Source organism: Pristiophorus japonicus, chromosome 21 (genome assembly GCF_044704955.1).
Source record: "Pristiophorus japonicus isolate sPriJap1 chromosome 21, sPriJap1.hap1, whole genome shotgun sequence".
Lineage (NCBI taxonomy): Eukaryota > Metazoa > Chordata > Chondrichthyes > Pristiophoridae > Pristiophorus > Pristiophorus japonicus.
In genome coordinates this window covers 7,241,613-7,262,190 of record NC_091997.1, presented here as the reverse complement: position 1 = coordinate 7,262,190, position 20,578 = coordinate 7,241,613, and the positions used below count along the sequence as shown (strand labels likewise).

The 20,578-nt window shown below is 44.0% G+C and overlaps 1 protein-coding gene across 1 annotated transcript in view; it reads left to right on the top strand.

Annotated features, from left to right (window-relative positions):
• cavin1b (caveolae associated protein 1b) overlaps positions 1-19,109 on the top strand; it is an 84,254-nt gene extending 65,145 nt beyond the window's left edge. The window contains exon 2 of the mRNA XM_070864326.1: positions 14,156-19,109. Coding sequence (XP_070720427.1) covers positions 14,156-14,887 — 732 coding nt within the window. The 3' untranslated portion in view covers positions 14,888-19,109. The remainder of the gene's footprint in view (positions 1-14,155) is intronic.
• The last annotated feature ends 1,469 nt before the right edge of the window (positions 19,110-20,578 follow it).

The following is a 20,578-nucleotide window of genomic DNA, read 5'->3' as shown; positions in this document are numbered from 1 at the left end:
GCAGTGGGACCCACACGAGTCCCTGTGCTGGGTGGGCGGGGAGGGGGAATCAGGGTCCCAGTTCTGGATCACTCTCCAGGAATTTTTCTGTAGTGTGTGCGGATGTCGAGTGAAGTCAGAATCGGAAAAAAAAAAAATTTTCACAAGTGAATTTAAAGGAACACCGCCACTTTTTCCAAGAGTTACAGGACAAGCTGATCTCCTGGGACAGCCACCTCTGTAAAACCACCGCATTGGAACGTTCTCCCGACAGTAGATGTTGTATCTGCTCCAGAGCTGACTTTCACAATGCAGATTTTGCAGGTGTGCTGCACACTTGGGAAAGGATGACTTTTTCCATGGCGCTGTGATTGGTTGATGTCATGTATTTCACCACCTTGCAATGACTATAAGTATGTAACTGTAACTCATGCATACTGTACCTGTACCCTTGTAATGCACACCCTGACCACCGGGAGTGAGCTCCTCACCTGGGCTTCCAGGTATAAAAGGGGAGGTCCCACCCAGGATCAGCACTCTTCAGTCCTGGAAATAAAGTGAAGATCACAGAGTGGCCGTGTCTGATATATACGTGCCTGGTGTGAGTTTGTAACAAGGTGCAGAGACACCACAGATTTCATTGTGGATAATGCCTATCATCTGCATGTAAACAATCACTGGGAAGGTTTGGTGAACACTGTTCAGTTTAAACAGCGACCCTTTTTTAATCAACGGTTTAAAAAATATAAATCAATTATGAAGAATTATGGGGGGGAATTTGCGTCGCGCCCTGTTTGGGGGCGGTAACAGCCGTGAGGCGGGAGTTCCTGCGCCAGGCGCGGAGATGCCGCCCCGCAACCTAAATTTGGGTTACCACCTCCGAGGGCAAGTGGAGCGTAAAATAATGCACTCCCTTTGCTCTGTGGGGCGCGAGCGGGGCGGAAGGATTCTGTGTGGGGCGCAGCGGTGGCACGCATAGCGCTGTCACGTAGACAGGGCCCTCCCCTTCTTAAAGGGGAAGGCCAAGCTGCCGACTTTGCAGGGGAGAAACGGGTCCCTACCTGGACCACCAGGGAGCAGGGTGGCTTGGCACCATCCCGGTGCTCCGGCACGGACTCCATGATCCAACATGAAGCAGGCCGGCCGATTTATTTTTTCAAAGTGCCACCACCCCGTTAAATTTCACCCCTCGTCCGCCAGCGACAGCTTCAGGGGGCGCTACCAAATGTTCGCTCTGGGGTGAAAACTGGTCGCTGTGCACGTGGCGACGTCGTCACCGCCAGCGGAGCGAGGCGCAACCGGTTGCCGCCGCCGTTAAACTCCCGCGGGGAATTTTGTGAGTCGTTAGTGGCAACCGTGCCAGGGCAAAAAGTTGTTTCCGCCCCGTTACTGCCCCCGAGGGTGCTAACGGGGAGGCAAAAATGCCCCGAATTTCTCCCCCCTTAATCTTTCATTTCTGTCCCTACTATTTTTTTCTTGAATGGTTTTGTTCAGGTAGCTAACTGTGACTGCATTGTGGAATGAAGTTGGCTCAAGCTCGGCAGTATGGTGCAACCCAGTTAAGATCAACAGAGATATCACTGGATCTCGCTTATCAGTACTGAGATTCGCTCCAACAAAGGTTCATTGTAAGCTAAAGCTACCCTGAGGTCAAATTGGATAAGGTGTTTAACGGGCAGCCAATCCAATTTTGTCAGTTTCCACAGGCGGCTTCGGTTGAAATAATTCTAAATGTTGGAATGTCCACTCCCTCCCTTGCTGACGGGGTTGCTCATTCCCTCTGACGAGCTCTAAATTGCTCCCTTTCTGTTTAGCTCTTTGCTATTTGTTATTATTAATCTCTTTATGTACGTCGAGCTGAAGCTACTGTTTTAATTGTTTAATTCTAAAACTATGAGCAGAAGCTTGTGGAAAAATGCAACACAATCTAATTATCGGGTATTGGAGTAATAGTACACAGTGCCTCTGTCTCTGAGTGATTACCAGCTCCATCAGGCTTGCATTCAGGACACTCCCATTGCCAGAGTTCCTCTCTCCAACATTCCTTGTTGTAACATTTTTAAATGTTTTTTGCAGATTTATTATTTTCCTTTTACATCGCTGCTGTGCATTCTCCACAGCTGCGATGGAGAGATGTCTCCATGACTGGCACCAATCCCACATCTTGGTTAGATGGCAACTGAAGAGTTGGACAATGTCCAAAATCCTCCACCCCACAGAGTGGAACACCGATTGCTGTGTGAGCTTCCACGTAGTAGCCTGCTTTAGAAGGTTGAGGCGGTTTGGCCTGTACTCATTGGAATTCAGAAGAATGAGAGGTGATCTTGTCGAAACGTATAAGATTATGAGGAGGCTTGACAAGGTGGATGCAGAGAAGATGTTTCCACTGATGGGGGCGACCAGAACTAGAGGGCACGATCTTAGAATAAAGAGCCGCCCATTTAAAACTGAGATGAGAAGGAATTTCTTCTTTCAGAGGGTTGTAAATCTGTGGAATTCGCTGCCTCAGAGAGCTGTGGAAGCCGGGAGATTGAATAAATTTAAGACAGAAATAGACAGTTTCTTAACTGATAAGGGATTAAGGGGTTATGGGGAGCAGGCAGTGAAGTGGACCTGAGTCCATGATCGGATCAGCCATGATATTAAATGGCGGAGCAGGCTCGAGGGGCCATATGGCCTATTCCTGCTCTTATTTCTTATATTCTTATGTGGAACTGGCAAAACCCTTCCAATTCTGGCAAGAGATTCAGACTAAAATACAGCCCTGGACACCAGAAGTATTTTTTTTCGATGGAAATCAGACGTTGAATTTGGACGGCATTTCACAATTTTTGAGAGTGTGATACTCTATTTTATCATGAAGTGCCTTGCCTCGTTAGTCACACTCTCTCCTGAGTCCGAAGGTCAGGGATTCAAGCCACGCTCCAGAGAGTTAAGCACATAATCTAAGCTGACACCTCAGTGCAGTACTGAGAGTGTGCTGCACTGTCAGCAGTGCAGTCTTTCAGATGAGATGTTAACTTGAGGCCCCATCTTCCCTCTGAGGTGGACTTAAAAGATCCCATGGCAAATCGGCAAAAATACTGTGGCCCACTGTCAGTCCATGCACACCCACCTCCCACACCCCACTCCAGAATTGGCTCCCCTTGCTCTGCCCCCTCCCCTCCCTCCCCCTTCCCAGGCCCACCTTCCCCTGCCCCCTCCCCTCCCACCCCCGACCCCTCCCCTCCTACCCCCTGCCCCCTCCCCTCCCATCCGCTGCCCAGGCTCCCCCTGCCCCCTTCCCTCTCACCCCCTGCCTCCTCCCCTCCCACCCCCTGCCCAGGCCCACCTGCCCCCTCCCCTCTCACCCCCTGCCTCCTCCCCTCCCCTCCCTCCCCCTGCCCCCTCCCCTCCCTACCCCTGCACAGGCCCTCCCTCCCCCTGTCCCCTCCCCTGCCCCCTCCCCTCCCTCCCCCTGCCCAGGCCCACCCTCCCCCTGCCCCCTCCCCTCCCTCCCCCTGCCCCCTCCCCTCCCTCCCCCTGCCCAGGCCCACCCTCACAGCCAGTATAGCACTGTTTCCCACAATCCCACAGCTGTCGAGCTCCAGCAATGGCTCCACCGTTCGGTGGCTGCATTCACATGGAGACCTTTGCCGTTCCATTTTCCCACTTTCTCTTTTGCCTCCAATTTCACTAGCACCGCTTGTTGAGCCCAGCGACCATCTACGCTGTTTATGGTTTGAATTAACTTCTACCTGACAGCTTTCCTTTGAAATCACTGGATCGTAAACTCAACGCAGCTCACTGCTGATATGGACTTGAAAAGATTTCCCGAATGCTTCCTCCAAATCTCTCAGCTGGGCTGACAATCAGTTGGTAGGGGAGTAGAAACATGATGTCTTTGGCTCCTGATGTTCACTTCAATTCTCAGGGATTGAGTTTTCTCATCTGGACAACGCCCAGGTATTTGTAGTCACAGCTGTTTGATTGAAGGCCAGATCCACCATCTGTCTCATTGAAGAAAAGGCGAAAGGGCATTATCATTATATCTGTCAAACTAAACACAACTGCGTCTGTCAGACCGTGCTTGTACCTCACAAGGATTTCCAAACCAGCAGAAGAAACATTTTCCCCTGCAGTCAGATCTTCCTTTACATCACTTCCTATGATGGGCAGAGTGTTTTACAGAAAGTGTCTTTAAAAAGTACTTGAAGTGCCGTAATCTATAGGACTATGGCCCAAGAGCTGGAAAGTGGGATTAGGCTGGATGGCTCTTTGATGGCTGGCACGGACACGATGGGCCGAAATGGTCTCCTTCTGTGCTGTAAATTTCTTTGATTCTATGATTCTATGAAAACTTAAATGAGTTTCCGACAACTGCTGACAAGAACAGATTTGCCTAATTGTTTAATAAATACAGCTATAGTGTTAGAAGTGTCCTCAAGCTTGTCCACTAATAAGTTTTTATGTGTCATCGGATACTTTGCTTTATTTTCTTCCCTTGCTCTTTATGGTGTCCTTGCTCAATGCACCACTCATTGCTGAAACAAAACTTGTTCCCAAACCAACCCTGCTCCATAACCGAGCACTGGGATACATGTGCGAGCTATTGAAGGTGGCTTTCCCTCTGATTTATCTTCCATGTCACTGGGACATTCAGGCCTCAGTCTGGGGTAATCAAGTCTGCACCTTCCCGCTCAGTAATATAGCATAAGTTTTCCTCCATTGAAAAGGAAAGACTATAAGAGAAGGGTTAACCATCGTGGCTAAATAAAGAAATAAAAGATGGCATCAAATTGAAAACATGGGCGTTCAAAGTGGCCAAGACCAGTGGGAGGCCAGAGGATTGAGAAACTTTTAAAAGCCAGCAAAGAATCACTAAAAAAATAATAGAGGGAAGATAGATTATGAAAGTAAACTAGCACGGAATATAAAAACAGATAGTAAGAGTTTCTACAGGTACATAAAAAGGAAAAGAGTGGCTAAAGTAAATGTTGGTCCCTAGAGGATGAGACTGGGGAATTAATAATGGGGAACAGGGAAATGGCAGAGTCATTGAACAAATATTTTGTATCGGTCTTCATGGCAGAAGACACTAAAAACATCCCAATAGTGGATAATCAAGGGGCTAAAGGGAGGGAGGAACTTAATACAATCACTATCACTAATGAAGTAGTATTCTGTAGATTAATAGAACTAAAGGCGGACAAGTCCCCTGGACCTGATGGCTTGCATCCTAAAATCTTAAAAGAAGTGGCTGCAGAGATAGTGGATGCATTGGTTATAATCTACCAAAATTTCCTGGATTCTGGGGAGGTCCCAACGGATTAGAAAACCGCAAATGTAACTCCCCTATTTAAAAAAGGAGGCAGACTGAAAGCAGGAAGCTATAGCCCAGTTAGCCTAACATCTGTAATCAGGAAAATGCTGGAGTCCATTATTAAGGAAGCAGTCGCAGGACATTTGGAAAAACATAATACAGTCAAGCAGAGTCAGCATGGTTTTATGAAAGGGAAATCATGTTTGACAAATTTGCTGGAGTTCTTTGAGGATGTAACAAGCAAGGTGGATAAGGGGGAACCAGTGAATGTGGCATATTTGGATTTCCAGAAGGCATTCTATAAGGTGCCACATAAAAGGTTACTGCACAAGATAAAAGTTCATGGGGTTGGGGGTAATATATTAGCATGGCTAGAGGATTGGCTAACTAACAGAAAACAGAGAGTTGGGATAAATGGCTCATTTTCCAGTTGGCAAACAATAACTAGTGGGGTGCTGCAGGGATCGGTGCTGGGGCCTCAACTATTTACAATTTATATTAATGATTTGGATGAAGGACCGAGTGTAATGTAACCAAGTTTGCTGATGATACAAAGATGGGTGGGAAAGTAAATTGTGAGGACTCAAGACATCTGCAAAGGGATATAGACAGGCTAAGTGAGTGGGCAAAAATTTGGCAGATGAATATAATGTGGGAAAATGTGAGGTTATCCACTTTGTCAGAAAAAATAGAAAAGCAAATTATTATTTAAATGGAGAAAAATTGCAAAGTGCTGCAGTACAGAGGTACCTGGGGGTACTTGTGCATGAAACACAAACAGTTAGTATGCAGGTACAGCAAGTAATCAGGAAGGCAAATGGAATGTTGGCCTTTATTGCAAGGGGGAGAGAGTATAAAAGCAGAGAAGTCCTGCTACAACTGTATAGGGTATTGGTGAGGCCACACCTAGACTATTGCGTAAGTTTTGGTCTCTGTATTTAAGGAAGGATATACTTAAATTGGAGGCTGTTCAGAGAGGATATTTCCACTCATAGGGGAAACTAAAACTAGGGGACATAGTCTTCGAATAAGGGGCCATCCATTCAAAACTGAGATGAGGAGGAATTTATTCTCTGAGGGTTGTAAATCTGTGGAATTCTCTGCCCCAGAGAGTGTGGAGGCTGGATCATTGAATATATTTAAGGCGGAGATAGACAGATTTTTGAGTGATAAGGGAATAAAGGGTTATGGGGAACAGGCAGGGAAGTGAAGCTGAGTCCATGATCAGATCAGCCATGATCTTATTAAATGGTGGAGCAGGCTCGAGGTGCCAAATGGCCTACTCCTGCTCCTATTTCTTATGTTCTTATGTTATGGGTCCTGGCTGCAGCTTGCTACACAGCCCAATATACTGCACTGCCCCACAGGCCCCATCTATCTACAGCTAGAATTCCAGTGGCATTGTCATTTTAAAGAAATAAATTCACTTTCAATCAGCAATGAACCACAGAGCAATGAACCAATCCAATAAGGAATTCAGGAGAAACTGCTTCACTCTGAGAGGGGTTAGAATGTGGAACCTACAGGAATGGTTGAGGCAAATCGCATTGAAACATTTAAGGGGAGGCGAGATGAGCGGAATAGAAGGATATGTTGATAGGGTGAGATGAAGTAAGGTGGGAGGAGGCTCGTGTGGAGCATAAACACTGGCACAGACCTGTTAGGCCGAATGGCCTGTTATTGTGCTGTAAACTCCATGTCATTCTATGTAAATGCCAGGTTGTGTTCTTTGCAAGTTCAGTAATGAGACAATTTTAGTTAGTTTGATTCAGAGCTGGAAAATTCCTTTCATTAACTAGCCTGTTAGTTGGCAAGGCTGCAAAGAATGAAGAATCTCATGGCTTGCAAGTAGTGTTAGGGATGTAACCTCCCTCTGCAGTGCTTCTTTATCTGGGCCTTTGCAGTCATATCTTCTGCCTATCCCACTGACTAGACCCCCCAAGATCATATTCTGTTACTTTTTAAGATTAACCTCCTGGGGTTAATCTTCAAACGGCAGCTTTTGTGTGAGTTTTAAGTTTAATTAGTGAGTTTAAAGTAGCCATTCTCAGCAGTGTGGAGCGTTTAAAACAATTTTCCAACCTGGTTTTAGCCTTTTGAGAATAAACTGAAATATCTTTCACATTCTCCAACCCCGGATATTTTACAACCGCGAAAATTGAAATTGTAATGTCTGTATGTGTTTGTGTCTTTCATGGAGAATTCTTTAAAAACTACCAGAAGATACAAGTTGCACCGGTTCAAGGGTTAAGTTACGAGGAGAGATTACACTAACTAGGGTTGTATTCTCCAGAATTTGGATGGTTAACGGTTGATTTGATCGAAGTTTTCAGGATATTAAGGGGAACATTTAGGGTAGACAGAGAGAAACTATTTCCGCTGGTTGGGTAGTCTTGGACCCGGGGGCATAGTCTAACAATTAGAGCCAGACCTTTCAGGAGTGAAATTAGGAAACATTTCTACACACAAAGGGTGGTAGAGGTTTGGACTTCACTTCCGCAAACGGCAATTGATGCTAGATCAATCGTTAATTTTAAATCGGAGATTGATTGCCTTCTGTTAATCAAAGGTATGAAGGGATATGGGCCAAAAACGGGTATGTGGAGTTAGATCGCAGATCAGCAATAATCTCATTGAATGGCGGGACAGGCTCGAGAGGCTGAATGGCCTCCAACTGTTCCTATGTTCCAATGTTCAGGCTTTTGCTCATGCTGTTCTACACTCACTCTACAACCGATTTAATCCCACACTCTGTGTTTAAATATTTAAGCAACGCCTGTAGATCACCTATGTACATCGGCAATGAATGCAATAATCTCACAACTTTCTTAAAGCACAGATTACCAATATGTTGATACAACACACAAATTAAATATCACTTCCAGTTCTTACCATTCACTGCTCCACTATAATTATTAAAGTAATGTCATAGCAACCAAATTCTTCAAATCTTGCAACTGTTCTGTAACCTTTCCCATCCTAAAATTCTTCCATGATGCAAAATAAGAAATGGGATTGTCTTTAAAAAAAAGAGGAAAACATCCAGAACACACAAGGGATGAAAACAATGAGACTTTAGATCACCCAAGCCTATGAAAATACTAGAATATTTTTTTCTGAGTGTTCCCCTGCATTTTCTGTAAGAACATGTTTGTATTTGTTCTCAGGGTGTGGTTTACATTACAGTACTCAATCACTGTCACCAGAGGGCGCCAGTAAACTATGTATATACACTTGCAATTTGTTTGTACTGGCTTGTAAAGCTGTACAAAAATAGTTGTAACAGCTCTATCGTTTAGTCTGAAAATCTCTGCAATTATACAGACTTTAAAATCTTCAACTGTTGCAATTTTAAAATCCATTAAATTGTTATTTTTAACCTAAATTGATAAATCTGCAAAAACAAGCCAAGAGATGTGAGGACTTCCTCCATGAGGACATCTCACTGGCTGCAGTATAACTCCATCCTGGTGCAAAGTAGGCAGGTTGCTCATTGTATCTCCTGAGCACTTCACTTTTCAATGCTTTTTACTGCAAAGAGCAAGCAGATAATCCCAACTACATACTCCCAACATTTATCATCATCTTAGGCAGTCCCTCAGAATCGAGGAAGACTTGCTTCCACTCCTGAAGTGATTCCTTTGGTGGCTGAACAGTCCGATATGAGAGCCACAGACTCCGTCACAGGTGGGACAGACAGTCGTTGAGGGAAGGGGTGGGTGGGACTGGTTTGCCGCACGCTCTTTCCGCTGCCTGCGCTTGATTTCTGCACGCTCTCGGCGTTGAGACTCGAAGTGCTCAGCACCCTCCCGGATGCACTTTAAGAATTAGCCAAGCACACATGCAGAGAACTTCTTTGTGGTTGGCTGTAGTGTAACCCATAGCACTGCGCAGCTGGCCGTATAACTTTGGTCTGCCGACTCCTCATCAGATTCCACAGATACGTGGCTGGAGACCATTAGCTGTGGTAGAACTGTTGACTTTACCAGGTCAACAATTATTGGAAAGATGAAAAAAGCCAGACTCTGTTTATATTAGATGTTTAAATTCTGCATGAAAAATGTCTGGCTTTTAAAAAGGTAACCCCTGTGTGAATAGTTCATGCTTACAAGCCCAAGAAGCAAATGTCACTATCATTTGGAGATTTGCCAGTGCTGACCAACTTTAATACCATCCCTGACACAATGATGTGAAAGAGAAACCTAATGCTGGATCAGTGCGTGGAATGGAACCACCAGCATTAAGCTCAATGTATATCCCCACGAATAGGACAAGGAAAGATCCACTGTGTTAGTTGAGTGAGTGGCCACTGTACCGAAGGAGAAGGGAAGGTTGAACAGTGAGTCATGTCAGTCATGTTCATGCGCCGCCTAGTGGCCCTATCAAGAATCATCATCATAGGCAGTCCCTCGAAGCGGGGATGACTTGTTTCCATGGCAAAAAGTTCACAGGTGTTTCAATGAAGAACCTAATATTCCAGATCCCGAACTACATGTTGAAGGGTGGAAGATGCCTGTGCGTGGATTTTTTTAACGTTTGATGGCCGTTGTACACCAGCCACCACACGGGCTTGATAGAGCTAGGTCTTGGTCCAGTGGCAAGGATTACCCAAAACGACTGGAGACCAGCTCTGCTGCATGGACTGAGTGCGCACACATATCGCAGTGTGGGCTGGTCCGTGCTGCCCCTGGGCCCTCGCCTCTTCTGGGCCCCAAACTCACACCTCTCCTGGGTCCCGGTCACTTCCCTCTACACACTCTTGCAGCTCCTTCGCCCCCTCCTGCTGTGCCTGCCCGCACTGCAATCAGCGACCTGGCTTCACAGCCGTTGCCCTCCTACAGCAGCACGCGCTGCTCCCTGCAGTGGTATGCCACCGCACGCTGCTCCCCCCAATGGCCCCGGCCTGCTGATGGTCTTGCCAGGCCGGTACCGCGCCGATTTCCGGGCCGGGCCGCTACACACTGCTCCTTATCAACAAGGGTATTGCTGGAAGCCTGTTTGCAGAGAGGCAACTGGGCAATGATATGGAGGGGAAGTCATCACAGGCAGTCCCTCGGAATCGAGGAAGACTTGCTTCCACTACTAAAGTGAGTTCTTTGGTGGCTGAACAGTCCAACACGAGGGCCACAGACCCTGTCACAGGTGGGACAGACATTCGTCGGGGGAAGGGGGGATGGGACTGATTTGCCGCGCACTCCTTCCGCTGCCTGCGCCTGACCTCTTCATGCTCGCAGCGTTGAGATTCGAAGAGCTCAACGCCCTCCCAGATGCACTTTCTCCACTTGGGGCAGTCTTCGGCCAGGGACTACCAGGTGTCAGTGGTGATGTCGCACTTCACCAGGGAGGCTTTGAGGGTGTCCTTGTAACGTTTCCACTGCCCACCTTTGGCTCGGTTGCCATGAAGGAGCTCCATGTAGAGCAATTGCTTAGGGAGTCTCTTGTCTGGCATGCAAACTAAGTGGCCTGCCCAACGAAGCTGATCGAGTGTGGTCAGCGCTTCACTGCTGGGGATGTTAGCCTGGGCGGAAGTAGAGGGGAAGTAGGTGAGAAAGAAAAGGGCAAAGAACGGACCCCCTTTATGTAAGCCACAGGTTTACTGAGTGTATGCAGGGTGCAATCATTCAATCAGCAGCAGTTCCATTCTCTTGTGAGGTAAACCCGACCAATTTCCCGATTTACTACCTGCTGATACCAACAACCTCAGGGATGGTGGTAGACTCTGGGATAGCAGTGGCAAGGCCCCTCATTGATTGATTTTAGGGAGAGGGCCAAGGAAGTGGTCTCCCTTCGTTCCATAAACCCTCCTCCCAATCATTAGTTATTGAAGGGCTCAGCTCATTCTGAGGCCTTGTGAAAAATTTGATGCATTCTTCCAGGTACTTCTGCCCCCTTTAAACGGGCTCCGTCCCGTGCTGTCACTTGTAACAACTGACCCCCTTCCATGGCAGTGAGCTCCCCCTTAGTGGTGGAGATTGCGGTGGACAACCAAGGGAACAATAGCATTGTGATTATGTTGCTGGATTAGTAATCTCAAGGCCTGCACTAATGATCCAAAGGACATGAGTTCAAATCCCACTCTGGCAGCTGGGGAATTTAAATTCCATTAAATAAATCTGCAATATAAAAATATTTTCACTAATGGTGACCATGAAACTACCAGATTGTTGTAAAAACCTATCTGGTTCACTATTGTCCTTCAGGGCAGGAAACCTATGTGACTCCAGACCCACAGCAATGTGGAGTTGAGGTAGAAGATCAGCCATGATCTTGTTGAATGGCGGAGCAGGCTTGAAGGCCTAAATGGCCTACTCCAGCTCCTACTTCTTATGTAAATGCTGGCCTTGCCAGTGACACCCACATCCCATGAACAATTTTTTTTAAATTCCAGCCAGTATAAATAATGAGGCCCAAGGAGAAAACTGGATGGGTGTCACTGCGGGTGAAAGTCCCACACCAACCCCCCAACCCCCACAACTGCAGCGGGATTGGACAATCCAGCCCCTGGTTTAATCATGATACAGGAAGGAGACAGAATTTGTGATTATGAAATGACACATGTCAGAACCCTCCGTGATGACTTTCACAGGATGAGTTATGCATTCCTTTCCAGGGCTATTTTAATAACTTTTGCTCAAACTGAGCAGCGCATGCGCCTGGCAGCAGTTTAGCCTGTAGATCCAGTTCGTTCTGCCACCACGTTAGTCGATCGGGTACAATAAATAACACCGTAACACAACACCACATCTCTGTACATTGATGCTCTGAAACGTTTTGATCGCACACTGCTAGGCGGGATTTTCCCGTCAGCAGTAATGTTGTCACTGGCAGTAAACTTACTCCCACCTACTCTGGGGAAAATCCCACCCAAATATGCGTGGAAATTTCTTTGTAAATGTCCTTTAATAATTTTTCATCATAAGATTTATTTTAAAGATAAAGCGATTGTTTAATTTGTGAGGTGGGCGTGGAATTGACTAGCAACTGGAATAACCATCAATAACAAATTATCTTGCACCATGAAAAGTTTGCCACATCATCCTGAAAGGGAGATATCTGTGCATGTACGAGTGTTTCTCAGTTCACCTTTGTTCTTATAGTTTATGCATGTCAGAAAACAGCGGCTTTGTTTAAAGTTTTTACTTTCAACGATATTATGAAAGAAAGAACAAACATGCATTTGTAGAAGGCGTTTTAGAATCTTAGGCTGTCCCAAAGCTCTTCACAGCTCATGAAGTAGAATTGAAGTGTAGCAATGTCGAGAACACAGCAGCCAAATGACACACAGTGAGATCTCCCAAACAGCAATGGGATTAATAACCAGATAATCTGTTGGTAGTGGTGTTGGATGAGGGCTAAATGTTGGCTGGGACACTAGGGAAACTCCCAGCTCTTCTTTGAGTACTATCGTGACATCTTTTACATCCACCTGAGAGGACATACAAGGCCTCAGCTTAATATCTCAGCTGAAAGACGGCACCTCACTCAGTACTGCACTGATGTCTCATTGCCGGGAGCATGTAGAAACCAAGCGCAGGCAGCGGAAAGAGCGTGCGGCAAACCTGTCCCACCCACCCTTTCCCTCAACGACTCTCTGTCCCACCTGTGACAGGGACTGTGGTTCTCATATTGGACTGTTCAGCCACCTAAGGGCTCGTTTTTAAGAGTGGAAGCAAGTCTTCCTCGATGCCAAGGGACTGCCTATGATGATGACACTGATGTGTGAGCCCAGATATCTGCTCAAGTCTCTGGAATGGGGCTTGAACCCACACCTTGTGAGTCAGTGGTGAGACTGCTATCACTGAGCCAAGGCTGACACCCACACATTTCCTTCAAAGTGTTCACAGTGAATTCTGCTCCCCTTTCATCATTGGCTGAAGGTCATTTGACCTTGTTGATCAAGTAGCAGGTCAACCTTGCTCAAAAAACCTCCATGCGCTGATCACCCGGTTTATCTTGTGATTGCTTTCCCTGTAAGCATGTTGTCCGCTGATTCATATAGTAAAATAACTAGACAAATACACACACATCAGGCAGCTATTAAGAGGGACTGTCAGACAATGGGTGTGCGGAGGCTATTCTATCTTTACTGGGGATGTTGTTGTGTTGGTCGTGAAGGATGGCGAGAGTGTGCTTCTGTGTTCTGCTTGGCTGCAGCCTGTCCCTTCCTGTACAGGGTTGTATGGTACATCTGGTGGGATGGGAATTTTGTGGGCCTCCAAGAATGACATCCAGATGGCTCGGAACTTTTCCAGTTCCAATTGGAGGCCTAAATGCTCTTGACTAGCTTATGTCGCATATTTCTGAGGAGGGAAGGTGGTACAGCGACACTATAGTAGAGATGTGCATCTTTTCATCACTAACACCACTGGGACAAGCCCAAGAAACAGGAGAGAGTGCACAATGTAGTCAGGGGTGAGGGGAGGGGTGTAGATCTTTTCTATATAAGGTTGAAATGTTTGGGGTCACTGTTACACCATCTGAAGCCCTTGATGAGACAAGCTGGAACCGGAACTAAACTCTCCATTCACACGCCACTTCCACAGTATGAATGGCGACAACCCCCTGCCCTTTCTACCTCCAACATGAGACCAGACAACCCATCCTTTCATCCCCTTCTCTTTGCCATAGTTATGAGGACAAAGCAAAGCAAATTGTAGCGTGCAAGCTGGGGGGGGGGGGGGTGGGATAGAACACAAAATATCACAGGCCAATTTATCAAGCTGTGACTTGTTGATCGATAGTGGCATCCCGCCTACCAGTGAAAAGCAATGAGCTGATCTGAACAATACATTATCAAATAGTACAACTGAATAGCATTTTTTGCCAAAATAAACCAACTTCCTTTGCTATAATATTGCATTTTGTATCTTTCAGGATGAAACACCAATGCCGGCGAAACTCAGCCTTGCTAAATCGGTAAAAGAACACCTGAAAGCACCAGAAGAAAGTGAAGAAGGAAAAGAACTTGTGGCCAATGAGACCCACCCAGAAGGTGAAACGATCTCGCTCTCCTCTGATGAAGAGGTGGAACTCGAAGTCATTGAAGAGGAAACAACAGCAATCCGCCTGAAAAGAAGCAGCATGAGGCGTATGGATGACTTCAAGAAAGCATTCTCCAAGGAATCGGTGGAAAAGGCAAAGCAAAGAACAAGGGAAAATCTGCAGAAGACCAGACTGAGAACAAAGGAGAACATGGAGAGGACCAAAAAAGTAACAAAGGAGAATCTGGAAAAGACAAAGCACACATTTGAAAAGAAAATTAACAAGCTCGGCAACAAGATAGTGACGCAAGAAAGGAAAGAGAAGATGAGGGACTCAAGATCAAGGCTGAGGAAGTCCTTTACACCAGATCATCAAAAAACAGCAAGGTGTAGGACAACCGTCTACAGAATTCCACCATTTACATTTTTGGTTAAGAAGATGAGAGATGGCGATGTGGTGGTGCAAGAGGTGGAGATGATGGAAGGTCAGGGAGAGGAACACATTGTAGAAGATGAAGACAAAACTGAGCTCCTTATTGAAGAAATCCCTGAGGAATCACTGGAGGAGGATAGAGATTCAGAGGAGACCGAACTCCTCCTGCTTCAGAAAAGGGGAATTGAGTAATGACATTATTGAATGGAAGTGACGTCATGTGGCTCTTGCTAGTTGGCCAGGGCAAATTAATAGAAATGGGGGAGTAAAAAGTTTTTGGAATAGTTGATTATAAAATATTAATAAATTAAGAAATGAGTGTTGTACAACATTGTAATCCTCTGGTCTTAGTTATTCCAAGGACTTGTTGCCAGTAAGCATTGCTTCGATAAGATAAAGCAAGCTGTGTGTCACCTTAACACTAAAATACTAAATAGGATCCTATTTCCAAATGATTTCAATTTGAAGAAACAACCTTCTAAAGGTGCACTTGTGCCTTTTTAATTTAAATTATGAGCAAATTAAATAATAATCAAACATGAGGGGGATCTATCTTGTTTTAAAAAATAAGTGGGTGAGCAATATTAATTCTTGCTTTCCAAACTGATATGAAAGTTGTAATCATGACGATTCTTACTGTTTGTACAATTATTTTTTTTGCATTGGAGAAGCTTGTATATAATGAAAGATTTGAAAGTTGACAAGATTTTTTTCAAATTTATGAAGATTAATACAGAGGATTATCAATCGTATTTCTTTTTCCTTTTGGAGTTTTTAATCTTATTTTACTGATTAATTTTCCCAAGAAACATAAGACATGATATTGTGCTGGCCAGCGTTATCAATCAAATACAACCTTCATCTTACAAATACTGAGTAAAACCTAGTGCAAAGTGAGCTGTTATTTGCCTTGTTTTCTGGTTAACAACAGATATTATTAGTTCCAGTACAACATTACCATCCAGAACTAAATTATCAAGCAGCAACATAGAATATAATGTAGCTCAAGAGCCGTTCTAACCTGAGTTTTGATGACACTAGCTTATGGTAGCAGCTGAAAGTATGGACAAGGTTTTGAGTGATACGACGCAGGCCAGGGGAAAGGCAAAATGACCGTTGTTACTCGGGAGGAGTAGCCTTGGTGCAGTCAGGATGTGAAAAGAAGGCCAGAGAATGGGAAATGACTCAGAAGATTACTGAGCATCATATTGCTATGGCAATGGAACTTGGTAAAATTAGAATGAACTGTTGCTCTTGCCAACAAGCGAGAACGAGAGACCTTGTATGACGTCAATGCTTTTGTCTATATAAAATGAAATATCTTCTGCATTCATCACAAAGCTGGCATATCCAATTACTTGGCATATCTTACCTTTGCAGTTTTGTGAAATTTGCTTTTATACACAGTAACCATAGTAACAGGCAAAGATGTAACGCATTGCATGATACAGGCATTAAAACTGCATTACCATTGTATAATAATAATTCATTTTAAGAATTTATATACATTATTACATAAATTTGCTGTAGCAGTTGCTTATAAATCATAGAAGTTAGTTGATGATTAGTGTAAGTACTCTGCAAAGGAGTTTTTGCACCATATCCAAATACTTTTAAACTTACATTTTCTTCAGTATATAATTTTACAGAAAAAAATCTTACACTTTTTTTCATTACATTCAGTAATATTCAAGGTTAAGTTTTTCGCATCTATCTAGAATATATTAAAAAATCTATATCTGCACGTACTGTCACCTTTATGCTATTATAAATTTCTCTGTGCACATTTAGGGCCCAAATTTGCCCAGGAGTTGCTCTGTTTTTTTTTAGAGCAACTTGATTTTTCTGGAGTATTTTAAAAATCCCCATTTTGCACATTCAATTTGCGTCAGTGTAAGTGAGTCAGTTAGGATTTTTTTTTAGTTTCATTTTTTTTTTTCAAAAGGGGTCATTACCAGCCACCTACGCCTGTTTTGGCCATTTAAGCCACTTTGCACAACTAATAGTTGCTCCAAACTAACTTAGGCCAGCGTATGTGGCCACTTGTGGCCACGCAGAAAACCCTTGCAGAGAGTAAAGAAATCAGCGCAGGTAGGTACTTAATGACTTGACTAAAGAATGTGAATAGGATCAAACAGCTATTCAGGACATATGACAAACTTCGCAAAGTTAATTTACTATACAACAGAAGCATTCATGGAAGCTTAAACTACAAAAATAATAGAAGTAAAGAGACAAAACATATTTACATAATCTTTTCAAAATATCCAAATAAAAACAGTTATCACCGCCCCCCCCTCATCAAAACTCCCTCTCCCCCGCCATATCAAAGCTCCCCCCCCCCATCAAAACTCCCCACCATCAAAACTGCCCCCCACCAATCCAAAAACTCCCCCCCACGACTGGATCAAAACTCTTCCTCCCCGCCCCCCACACACACCCCTCCTCCGCCGCCACCCCCACCCCCGTCAAAACTCTCCTCACTAAACAAAGCACAACCATCAATAAATAAAAAATAAAACTCAAGTCCTACCTCGGCCCGGGAAGTCAGCAGACCAGCCAGCCGGTGCGGGAGGCCACTCAGCTAGGGATAGGTGCGGGACTCTCTCCATGATGTGCAGCAGCCCGGCGCGCGTCGTGAGGCCACTCGGCCTAGGATAGGGACGGGACTTTCGGTCCCACACTTGCAGAGGAGCTACTCTGCATGTGCGAAACCTCCAGTGCGCATGCGTTGAGTTGCCGGCACTCTTTTGAGCGCAGGACCCTAGCTCCGCCCCCTTTTGAATTGCCACGCCGCGCCAAGCCATGGGAGAGGCCACAGAGTGGCCAGAATGCGGGGAAAACTTTTTGGTGCCGTTTTTATCTCGGCGCATCTCACATGAGTGCACCGAAAAAACGGGTGGGCCAAATTTGGGCCCATAGAATGGAAACAGCTGCTGTCAATGTGTCATGCTGTAATTACACCTTCCTGCCAGTAGAAGTGCTGTGGCATCGGCATTGGCAGGAGAGTCTAATTCCAGCATGACAGATTTACTGAGTTAGGCAATGTCTGTTGTAAATGTGGACAGAGGAATTTATAATGAAAATATAAAAATAAAGACAAAATGTATAACTTTAAAATGACAACAGAATTATGTCTGTGCATCTTGATCCCATTAATCCTGCTTGACCCGAAGGCCATACTTGGTCTTGACTGTCCATGTGCAACACCGTGGATCGATCATTTTAGAAACCAATATGAAAAATAAGGCATAAATAATCTTTCAGTCCTAAAATGGTTAATGGCCTTGAAATTATACTGTGTGATATTAGCATATAAATTCTTAACATATTTGTATGAAATTCTGTTGGTTGCTATTTTAATGGATTAGTTAATTTGTTTAAAATAAATGGGTTATTGTCTTTGTTCATATAGCAGATAAAGGAATTTCACACAAATGTATTAATTGCTTGTAGCTAATATTGTGCGATATAATTACAAAGTTGATATTACAACTTAGCTCAGATTCCATGGTATTTGGAAATATGCAGTTCCAACATTTTGGAATCATATATTTTGCTACTTGTAAATAGTATACATGTTCCAAACATCATAGTTGAGAAATTGACCATAACTTGTCTGAGATCTAAATGTTTTCTGACAGTTGGAAACAATGTAACATCGTAAGAACATAGGCCTTTTAGGAATAGGAAAAGGCCATTCGGCTCAACTTGCCTGTCCCATTTCAATAGGTCAACCATGCATACCTGCTTTCTGACCATATGCCTCAATCGCTTCTCTCTCCAGCAGCATACCTAATTGTCTCTTTGTCCCAATTATACTGCGTGCTTCAATGGCCTTTGCTATTCCACAGCATTTGATCCTTTGCCCATTTTTCTGTCAACATGCAACACTCTGATTTGCAGTGATGCTTCTTTGTGCTTTGATACCTCATTGCATCTCACCGCTTCCTGTTTAAAATTGCATTAGTTTTATGGATCTCTGTTGCAATTTTGTTTCAATGCCGTCATGTCTGAATGCAAAGGGAGTGTTGCTGTATAAAGAGGCTGTTCACTGTTTGCAATAAGTATCTTTCCAGCAAAGTATACATTTCCAAAAATGTACATTTCCACAAAGTGTCGATTTCAGTCTGAATGCAAACCAGTAAATGGATAACATGTACCTGTATATGGGTTTGGTAAAGAATATGACTGTATCCTGGAGATCAGCATGGAGCAAGAAAGCAAACAACATATGTAATATCTGTAGTTAAGAAAAATATAGAAAAACAGAATTGATGTTTAGCTTACATTTTTTTCAAAACAGCAACTGTGTTTATGAATATACATTATACAGCAGACTTTAAATATTTGCCTTATTGTATTGTAGGCAAATGCTTAACAATTCATAATAAAAACAATCTCGTATACAAGAGATCATTGTTTGTGGATTTATTCCTTTGTGCTGTGGTATCTAGAGTAATACTATCAACATATTCTCATGGCATGAGGTAAAAGAGCTATCATGTAATATAGGACCTTACATTGTAGCTCTGCTTTTCTCTCTCTTTCTCTTTCTCTCTATATACCTGTATATATATATATTATTACATCCTTTCTTAAAGTTGATGACTTTTCACCTAATTTGCTCTTATTTTGTCTCCTTCACTCCTGAGGACACTGATTGACATTGGAATGCAATTCCACAAGACACTTTCCAGTTCCTAGCCCAATTATCCTAAAGCAATCACAAATTCCTACGAGCACGTAAAAATTCATAAAACATCCAAGCTCATTCAAATATAATTTGAAGCATGCATTGATGGAATTTGAACAATCTAACAGACCATCGTTTGTTGTGAAACAATTGTCAGAGAACTTGCAGTTCTGTATTAGCTCATGTTGCCCAATTCTAAAAGTAACTGTGTGGACAGAGAATCAATGAACTACTAAAATGTTTGATTTTTCCCAAACTAGCCTCACATGTAGAGAATAGGCATCAGTGAGATGCAGGTTACTCAGTGTAGATAAGGTTTATAATGGCAGCCAATACTATACATTAACACATAGATTATGCCCTTTTCAGACACCACCACTATAGGATCCTGCATTCTAAGGACTTTATTATCGGGATTCTGGCAGAATTAAAAGTGGTACCACTTGGGCAGCAAGCTCAGGCCTGTTGGAGAAAGCACCAAGCACCATACCAGAAGATGAGATACAGGTTTGATCCCCGCTCTGCTGAGATCCTGATCTACTGTTTGGAGGGACTAACAAGAAACCAGGCACCTCCCGACAGGTTGGAGGAAAAATCAGAGAGGAAGTTATCACTGGGCCAGTTTGTCATGCCTCCCAGTACCCAGCTGAAGAGCATCATTGGTGGAGGCCTCGAAGCAGATCAACAAACACAGGATGTAACCAGAAAGAGTGGGCAAAACAAGGAGCTGACACCCTCAAAAAAAATTAACATCAAAAACTTTTAAAATGCCATAACCCAACTAAAATTGACAATAATGCTGATGCCTCTTTTCTCTAACTGGGAACTTGAAGTTATTGCCTTGTGCTTCAATTCTCTGTGTCATTTCCCAGCTTAAAAACTGTTGGAAACTGAAATTAAATATACTGATGGTAGCAAACTAGAGAATGTATGTGACTCCAAGTGTAGCATTATTACACTGAATAGTACCATTGGGTTTTTGTCAATTAGTCCAATGTGGACCAATGTGTTCCACACTGATAGTCAACATCCATTCAATGTAAAGACTGGTGAGTATAAATAATGGAGCCCATCGAACAACTGCACTGAACCACAACTGCTCATTTACCCCTCTCAGGAGAAGAGCATATCACAGCAAAACAGATGGCTCTAAAATGTGAAGAGTAAAGATCAACAAAGCAAATGAG